The sequence below is a fragment of the Nanorana parkeri genome, unplaced genomic scaffold (assembly GCF_000935625.1).
Source record: "Nanorana parkeri isolate BGI_ZX_2015 unplaced genomic scaffold, ASM93562v1 scaffold5, whole genome shotgun sequence".
In the NCBI taxonomy this organism is placed as follows: domain Eukaryota; kingdom Metazoa; phylum Chordata; class Amphibia; order Anura; family Dicroglossidae; genus Nanorana; species Nanorana parkeri.
The window spans coordinates 5,614,360-5,623,937 of record NW_017306273.1 but is presented as its reverse complement, the minus strand read 5'-3'; the positions used below and the strand labels follow the sequence as shown (position 1 = coordinate 5,623,937).

At 43.0% G+C, this 9,578-nt stretch overlaps 1 protein-coding gene across 1 annotated transcript in view; it reads right to left on the bottom strand.

Annotated features, from left to right (window-relative positions):
* The window catches only part of CHEK1 (checkpoint kinase 1), a 13,277-nt gene that overhangs the window by 1,623 nt on the left and 2,076 nt on the right, over nt 1-9,578 (bottom strand). The window contains exons 4-11 of the mRNA XM_018552302.1: nt 8,022-8,086; nt 7,553-7,622; nt 7,003-7,191; nt 5,965-6,069; nt 5,225-5,320; nt 3,730-3,822; nt 1,191-1,393; nt 911-1,042 (exon numbers count right to left, since the gene is read on the bottom strand). Coding sequence (XP_018407804.1) covers nt 911-1,042; nt 1,191-1,393; nt 3,730-3,822; nt 5,225-5,320; nt 5,965-6,069; nt 7,003-7,191; nt 7,553-7,622; nt 8,022-8,086 — 953 coding nt within the window. The remainder of the gene's footprint in view (nt 1-910; nt 1,043-1,190; nt 1,394-3,729; nt 3,823-5,224; nt 5,321-5,964; nt 6,070-7,002; nt 7,192-7,552; nt 7,623-8,021; nt 8,087-9,578) is intronic.

The following is a 9,578-nucleotide window of genomic DNA, read 5'->3' as shown; positions in this document are numbered from 1 at the left end:
TCCTGCATGGCGCGGACCCCCCCCCCCCCCCCCCTGCCAATAGAACTAGTACCCCCATTGGAAGAATTATACAATTTTTTTGTTCTTGTGACAACTCCAAAAATGTTGTTTTTTCCCCTCACTTTCAGCAATGGCCACAATGACAAACGGGATGAATTTCGCCAGTGGGGACGAATACAATAAAAGTCTGATCATGGCCAGCGGTAGCAGGGTTACTAGTAATATTTCCTAGGGTTCAAATTCTATGCAACTCTGCTGCAAACCTAAAAGTCTGTTTTAATTTATTTTGGTTTACAATGCTATCAGACTAACACGGCACAAAGCTGAACTCTGTCGAAATAGCCAATTCCAGAGTTGAAACACATACTTGCAATGCTGTTCAGCTAATCGTGTGATCCACATAATACTATACATTTATCATATATTTGAAGATGCACGACACCATCCGTGGTTACTACAGCACCCTCCTTTATACATAGGGGTCCCGGTAAGGCGTGCAGCAGTTCCTCTCCAAGATCCACATAATCCCGTCACACTGTATAGCCACAAGAATGATATTGCTCTCTCTAATGACAGATTAGGAACACAGCTAGGGGCATAACCACAATGATATCATCTCTCCCGTCCCGTAAGCAGGCTCCCAGCACCTGAACTCATTTAATTGTACAATACAATAGAACATGATTGTCTTACAGTACTGACCTATGTTCCGGTAAGTAGGGTATAATAAATAGCCATAAGGACAGGTATGCATTTAACTGAATTACAGGACTTTTACAATACATTTGCCAACTATTCAATGTACACATAAAGTCCTGTCCCCCACAATCTTTTTGGAGCACATCTCTACACTCTCTGCACCAAGCATTTACAAAGCTACACCCTAGCCCAGCAAGATGAATGAACTTGCCTGATTGGCACAGCCTTTCTTCCAGACATAGCCCATCTTTTCGCATTTATCCTTCAGATTATTATAAGTATTTTCGGCATTAACATTGGTGAAGAACCGGGTCATCCTTTTCACTAAACGTTGCCATGGGTTCTGTAAGAGTTTTAGGTTTCAGTATTATAAAATAATAAAACGGACAGAGATGGAAAAAAATTTCAGGCAGATACGACGAAAAAGAGAAGGAAGTAATGACTACACAACGTGAAATAGGAGAATTGTTAGAAGATGACGTTGGGTTTACCTGGGAGGCGCCAGGAGTGCCCATCAGTTGGCTGCTTAGCAGCATGTTTTCTGGACAGGCCGGCTGAGAGAAACTGATTCCTTTACCCTGCACCAGGCTGTCTATATTCGAGGAGCTACTGTCCCAGGACGGGAGGGCTGTGCGAGGCTCAGGCTGTGTGCTGGAATGCGTCGTCTTCTCATCACTGCATAGCAAAGCAACAGGTTTGGTTACTGGATTGTAAACTAGTGAACTCTTGAAAGTGAAGGGGAACAGTATGGAATACTACATCCAAAATAGTACACAGGATCACTACTTATAGTTAACATTTCATCACTTATAAGACCTTTAACGGTTTAATCTGCAGTCAACACAATAATAAACAGATAAGGACAGAAAATACATGGCAATTATTTAGCTTCTATCACACAGAATAATGTCAGTACAGTACACAGGCTAAAAATACCTTTGTGTAAAATTGTACACTTTTTTTTTTATAGTAATACATTATGGACTAGCAGGAGATAAAGCATCCAACACCAAGGGACCCCAGGTGGAGGAAAAGAAATATCAGAGGTAACAGGGAGGTAAGATAATACACATCTTCCATACCTGAGCCGTGCTGGTGCTTTGAAGACCGGTATCCGCAGTCACTGCAAGCTGCAGAGGTAACCCAGGATCCATGTCTGCAGAGCCTGTTGAAGAGAAGCCTGCCAGCGTTTCCTCTCAGTCACTACTGAGATCCACGCTGTATTAAGCACCAGCCGAGCCCTCCCCTTCCTCCTGCGCCGAAAACGAGGCTTGGAACGCACAAGCCCGGCGCCCGGAAATGACGTCACCCACGCCGGAAGTGACGTACGCGGCCACCCGGCCTGGCCGTGGAACACGTCCCGAGGCCCTGAGAACCGGACAGACCCCTCTGAACGGCGGTCCACCGCTTCCCCTGACCAGCCAAGGGGGTTTCGCCCTCCCGGTACCGGCCCGCACTGGGCACTGAAGGGGGAAAGGAAGCCAGCCTCATCTCCTGCAGCGCTAGGAGAATCCCTGGGGCTCCACAAGGTAGGCAAACCTACCCCTCTGCCTTACACAGGCAGGCCAACAAGGAAGACTTCCCGGGCAGCATCACCACATGGAAGCCCTCTCTCAGCGTTCTGTGACGCGCTCCCCAGCTTGACTGAGGAAACACAAAAGACTGAGGGAGTGGAGGAGAGGAGGGTCTTTTAAGCAGATTAAGTGACGTGTTTCCTGTGTGTGGGGGAGGAGATTCCATCTCGTGATGCTGTCCTGGAAGACGTTATGGGAAAAAAAAAATCAACCTCGCAAGCCTAATTGCATGGGCAAAGCAGCTGCATTCTTCCCTATAGGGCACAGAAAGTGTGCTGCCTTTACTGGAATTAAAATGGAAATAAACCTTAAGGGCCTGTTCACATGACGCCCGTTTTGTGTGCTGACCTGATCCGTACGCTGCTGCACTCAAAATGCATCCCAATGTATCCCTATGTGTTTTATGGGCTACAGTTCTCACGTGCGCATTCCGTTCAGGTTACGACAGAAAAATACTGCATGCCACATTTTGTACGGTCAGGAAACGCAAACGCGTCAAAAAACGCACTGCACTGCAGCTAAAATACTCACAGCCCCACTCCAGCCAAAAAAAGAACCAAAACATTTTTTTATTTTTTTTACTGAACGCATCAAAAACGCACTGCATCAGTCTGCAGATCCGCACTTGATCAGGACCTGATATCATGTGAACAGGCCCTCAGAGAGAAAGAAAAATGAGCCCAGGACCTTTTTGTCACTATATACAAGTATGCCCAGCATATTTGCACATTATCACACTTACTTAGCTGGCATCACCGCACCAGCACTGCAATGTCCATACTGCCCTCCATCTTTACCTGGTCTTTTGTCATCTTAAATATGCAGGCCCGGGAGGACTCAACTCCTGCACATATGCACAGGAGTTACTTTATCCCAGTACAGAATTATGCCAAGACTGTACACCGAGCTGCAGGTGACATACAGTCTCTTCTTTAATAAAAAGTCTACTTGTCAGCCATTTAAAAAAAAGGACTTTTACTTTCCCTTTGGGTTCTGGAGCCATAGGGAAAAACTTGTCAGAAACACATTTCACCCCCCTCCTGTCTCCTCTATGGAGAAGTTTGTGCAGCTAATGCGCTGGTCCTCCACACAAGCTGGCCTGTGTGACCTGGGCTTTATTGTACTGCAGGTCAGCAATCACGTATCTCATACTATAGTATGAAATACACGATATATGTGACATACGTACTTACATACATATAGCCATGTACTATAGTATGAAATACGTGACGTACGTACATATAGCTATGTACTATAGTACATAGGAGTCGTAAAAAGGAGGTGTACACACTGTACATTATACAAATCATGTGCAGTAAACAGCACAAGCAAATGTAAGCCAAGAGAAGTATTTAAATTCCATCCTTGGTGAGAATTCACACCTTTGTGCTTTCATCGAAAAATGCTCCTAAAACAAAAAAGGTTATTAAAAGAAGCACTGGCCTGTGTGAGAGATGAAACCTGTCCGCATCACTACGAATGTGTTTACTGAGAACTTCAGATGTTTCGGTTGCACCTCCGGAGCATAGCCGCTGTCTTTTTACACCAACTGGGAGAAAACAAAATAAAAACAGTTGTGAGAAATCTGCTTGTTCAGAAACTCACCAAATACAGCAAAAGAGTTATATTACATAGACAATATGTAGTCAACAATCGCGCAACTAAAGTCACCCGGCATAGGCATTGAAAGGCCAGTGGTTTATTTGGTGAAGGCATGATACAATGGGAACCCTGGGGTGCAAGTAATTGCGGGTGATTGTTATGCAGCTGAACTACAATTAGCCACCATCCTAGTTGATTACTAATCGATTTTCTTGTGCATACTTATTTGGGTGTGTGTCTAAGGAAATAAAGACAAAGCCCTTCATCAGTGCAACCAGTCCCATGAAGCCTCTGGGGCTACACACTCAGGACTTCCACATACATTGGAGGCTTAATAGCCTTGCACCGTATGTGATGACGCCGAGAGCATCAGGGAGAAGATGCGAGTCAAATCTGGGAAAGGCAATATTTCCTCTTTGTACCCCTAGACCTAAGAAGCAACGGGGGGAGACTACAAGGGGTTTTCTGTCTTGTGCCCTGAAGTCAAATTAACAAATGCCGTAAATTACCATAAAATCCTTTTCTCAGAGTACAGTGAGGGACACGGCTCTGAAGAATCTGATAATTAGGGTTATGCTTCTGATGCTAGTTTTGGCAGACAAGTTCTTCAGGCAGCCATTTAAATATGTGTTTTCATTATTATTATTTTTAACTAGTTCTTTTAGCGGTTATGGAGCCAACCCCTTCGTTTGGACTGCTTTAGAACATACCCACCTATACAATTCTTCAGGAGCTGTGACCCTCAATGGACAATAGAGAAAATAGGATTTTGCTCCTAGCATAAAATCCATTTCTCCGAGTCCATTGAGGGACACATCTCCCTCCCGACATTTCCATGTGTACTGCTTGCTTCAGCTGGCGGTTGTGAGGTGGAAGGGGACTATGTCCTTAACGCGACAGGCTTTTTCATTTTTTTGTTGCCTAGTGTCCAATTCTCCTAGTGGTAGTGGCAAAACCCTAGTATCAGATTCCTCAGAGCTGTCCCCCTCATTGGATGATAGAGAAACTAGACATTAGAAGTCAATGTCTCCATTCTACTAGTTTGCAAAACTTATCCATAGTCTCCTAACTCGAGGATATTAAAAGCAGACACTACTCGATGAGAAAACATACGCCTCAATTTACAAAACCTCAAGCAAAAGCATAAGGCTAATTTAGCCAAGTTACTGTAGTTTTTAAATCTCAGTGGATTCAAATAACTCTATCCTGGTGCGTTAGCCTTGTGAACTGAGCCAATAGGGAGATAAAAGTCATCCATGTTTTTTGCCCCACCATGTGAACAAAGGGTCTGATCTCCACAGCGGTCTGCGTCAGCCCAGATGAGAAACAAAACCCACGTAACCCTTTACCTTTCTTCAGGGGTTTGGTAAGCCAACGGTCTTTCTTGAGGTCTGGAATAGTAATTCGAGTACTGGGGGTTTCTGTTAGGAGTTTACACAGCAGCGCTAGGAAAAGAAAGACAAAAAATGCCTGAAAATGTCATACTGCCAGCAAATAAAAAAAAGGCACTCTAAGAGGAAACAGACGATAAATTTAAAAAAATGTTTTTACCCAGCCATAATAAATGGATGCACCAAGGCGCCTGACATAAAACCAGAGTTACAATGAAATCAGGTTTAGAATTTCATGATCCAACTTTCAATTTTCAGCGCAGCTTTGAATCTGATCGGTTCTTCTCTTATATATTTACAAAAAAACCAAGCATTCGGACTGGCATTTATCCCTCCCTGACCGAAATGCTGCACAATCTCCCTCGCACAGAAGAGAGCAGCGGAGGAGTGAATCCTCGGTAGTCTGGCCAGTGAGGAAGCTACTCCACAGAGGCAGGTGCCTGTTCTTTGCCCTCCTAGCGATCCTGTTGCTCTCAAGTTGCCATCAAGTTGGCTACAGTCCCAAAAGTTTGTGCCGATTTAGTTCCTCGAGAACTGTTTTTTTGGGCAGCTGATTAAACATTAAAAGAGTTGGAGTTAAACCAGATTTCAGCTATAAAAACTGAGTATTCCAGAATATTTGTAATCCAATACATAGAGCAGATTTTTGTTTGCAGAGAAGGTTACAAGACAAAATGAACAAAGAAAAAGCTGACTACCAAGAGGCAAGGAATCAATCTTTTTCCATGGATTGAGGTAGTGTTTTGTCTCCTTCCAGTCACAATATTCTTGACATGCATCGTTAGGCTGATCCCATGGCAGCTCTACAATACAAGATCACAGAGAAATGTATGAAACCAATGAATAAATACCAAAAAAGAAAAAAACAATATTTCAAAGAAGACGGCATCTAGTACATGTAAATAGATATTTTGTAGTAGAGGATAAGACCACGTTCACGCCGGGGTGGTTCGGCCATCCGAACTGCTCCCTGCACCATTTTTGAAGTGCTGATCAGTGCAGTTTCCAAGCGCTTTCAATGGAGCTGCGTTTCAGCGCTGAAACGCAATGAAAAACTCAAAAAAACCTCAATTTTGAGATAAGGACGGTAACCGCTGATCCTCAACCGCCCTGGTGTGAATGGGCTCTAAGAACAGCATTTTTTTTCTTATACATCTGTTAGCAGGCAACATAAAAGACTTCAGAGTGTAAACATATCTGTTGATAACATCACTTATACCTGACCAAGGTGTCCTGTATTCATGAAGGTGAATACTTAATTAGTGGCTTGGAGTGATGGCTACTTTACATTACTCACAGGGATCATGGGGAGCAAAAGTAGCCCCCCTCCAGAAGGAAGGACAATGTCATCACCAATTCAGAGATGATTTGAGGATCTACAGCCGAGTGATACACAAATAAGGACCAGTATGGTTTTTAAGATTTAACGCCTGAGTTTAATGTCCCTTTAAGTATGCTTATTATACATTGCAGAGGTAGGTCAGATTGTACCTGGAGCAGCATAAATCTCGTTTAGGGCCAAAAACAGGACATTTCCTTTTGGAGTATTTTTTTTTAATATATATCTTTACATACAATTTTACATCTTGTACTATTTTGAACACAAATCCCAAAGTTGCATATTTTTTTTACTAAGGCACATAAATTGCGCAGTCTTTACTAGTTTGATAAATGTTAACACTTTTCTATGGGAAACCCACCATACCCTTTCCATGTGCTATGTTGGTCTACATTACCTCCAGCTAACATTGCTGTCAGGACAATCCCACAAGACCAGATGTCCACGGGTTCAGCATGGAAGGCTCGCAGCTTTATTAGCTCAGGTGCTACATAGGGCAGTGTCCCACACATTTTATTCAGGAGACGCTCCCGCCCGTTATGTCTGAAAACGGTGGCCAAGCCAAAATCTGAGATCTTTAGCTGATCTGAAAAATACAAAACAACGGCTACTGAGCCACGGAAATCACACAGGAATATACATCCTAAAAGGATGAAGTAAATACCACGGGCTAGTTATTGACTTCAGTGACAATACAAAAAGGAGTTTTTCGAAAGCTCAGAAGTTTGATTTTTTGTTGTTGTTTTACTGTAAACCCAACCAAATAAAAAATAACCCAGTTCCACAACATATTTCAGAAAAAGTCAGATTGCATTAAATCAAAATGTAGTGAATTAGCATTATTTTTCCCAAGGTGCAAAGGTTAGCAAACACCTTAATGAACAACCCGCTTGAGTGCTAACACACTACTTGTAATGTGTGTACCATAGGAAGGTTATATTTCCTACCTCTGTCATCCAGAAGCAAGTTTTCAGGTTTTATATCGCGATGTGTAATTCCAAGACCATGAAGATATTCCTAATAGAATAATTACAAGGTCACAAGTTAGCAACATTAGATATAAAGAAAGACCTCACGGGACACAAAACAGAGCAAAATGTGAAGAACTGCACAATTGCATTTCAGACAAAGAAAAAAAAAAAAAAATCTAACATGCTGCTTTATACTTTAACAAGACCTCAAAATGTGCAGTGAATCTCTTACTAGGAACTAAGAAAAAACAAAAAAAAACGTAAAGACAATAAAAGGGCTATATACCATAGGAAGACAAGAACTATTACTGCCTCGTGCTGTGAAGACAGAGCTTATACCCCAGAGGTCAGCTGTGTCCCCAAAACAATAAAACTAATATTCTATTATAACATGTCAATAATGTGCATATAAAACCAACAAATGAAGCAGGTAAGCTTCCCTTACCACGCCAGCAATGAGCTGCTGAAAGAACTTCTGCGCCTCCTGCTCTGGCATGCCGACATCTGGCTCTAGGACAGATCACAAATGCAAAATATTACCAACACAGATACATCAATTCACAAGAAAAACTGTGTCTTAAAAAGGGTCCCAAATGTTACTCGATTTCTGCATCATAGTGACTTGCCATTAACAGTTTCCTGTTGATCTTCCTTTCCTGGGTGACAACATCTGCTCATTTCAGCTGCAGCACTGTAACCCTTTGCTGCAGGCTTTCGAGTCGAGTTACAAGCATGTAATCCTGTTTTCCTTACAGTACTTTACAAAACTGGGTTTTCTTTTGAGAGAATGTAACTCTACTTTAAGTAGAAGCCTAGACTAAGATCACATTGTCTCTGGCTACCAGGAGTATTGTGGTCGTCTCATCACTGGAGACTGGTAGCGAGAATTATTTTTAAATCAGACTTGCAGTACACTTCCATAGTGGATCAGCAAGGCACAAGCAGGAAATAAAGGGGTTAGATACCATAAACACACATTGATAAAATTGTTTACATTAAAGCGGACCTTTACGCTCAAAAATCAAAATCTACCAATGTATTCCTCTATATATGATGATTTATACCCTAATCGTGTCAGGTGCAAAATGCTATCATTATGATGTACTTGCAGACCATTCACTTCCTGCTTTGAAAAAATGAATAGTGGTGCACTGTCAGAAGGGGGTGTGGCCGTGGAACCTCGTGAAGCTGCGCAAGAACTACGCTCGATGACGGGAGACGAAATACAGGAAAGAGGAGTGTTTGCCCTCTTCAAACATGGCCGCCCACTACATTCCAGGACCGAAAGTCAAACTTAAAAAAAAAGTAGTATTTTATAAAATAACAAAAATATAGCGTTTTAAAATTTGTTCATTTGGGTTATTGCATACTAATGCATTTGGGATTTTTTTGTAATTAGAAATGTCATATTGCCATGTAAAGGTTTGCTTTCAGGGGATCCCTTTTACAGGCATGAACTTAAAAACTCCAATACGCAGCTCCTCTAAGATCACATATTGCAAGGATAGAGCAGAGACATCTACTTACTTTCAATTACCGTGTTTTGCGCTCTATAAGGCGCTCCGGACCATAGGACGCAGGGGTTCTGTGACAGCTGTAGTTAGTCACAGCTGAGACAGGTGGCGCTGTGATTACAGCGCCACGGTCTCAGTAATCACACAGGACAAAGAACGGACGTTCTTAGTCTACTCTAGGGGCTCTATGGTAAGCTCCTATGCCGTGGTCACGGGTCCCCCAGAGGAGCTGGGGACCCCCGAAAACCACGGCGGGGGGCAGACACAATCGCCGCCGCTCGTTTTGATACAAGTGATCTAACTAGATCACTTGTATTAAACGAGCAGCGGCTCCCACTGTACATTTAGCTCTGTTTGTCCGGAGCAGGGCTGAATGTACAAAAAAAATACTCGCCCAGCGCCCAAACTGCATGTCCCGGGCGTAGGGATTCGCTCCATAAGACACACACACACACACATTTCCCCCCCCCTTCAGGGGGGGGGGGGGG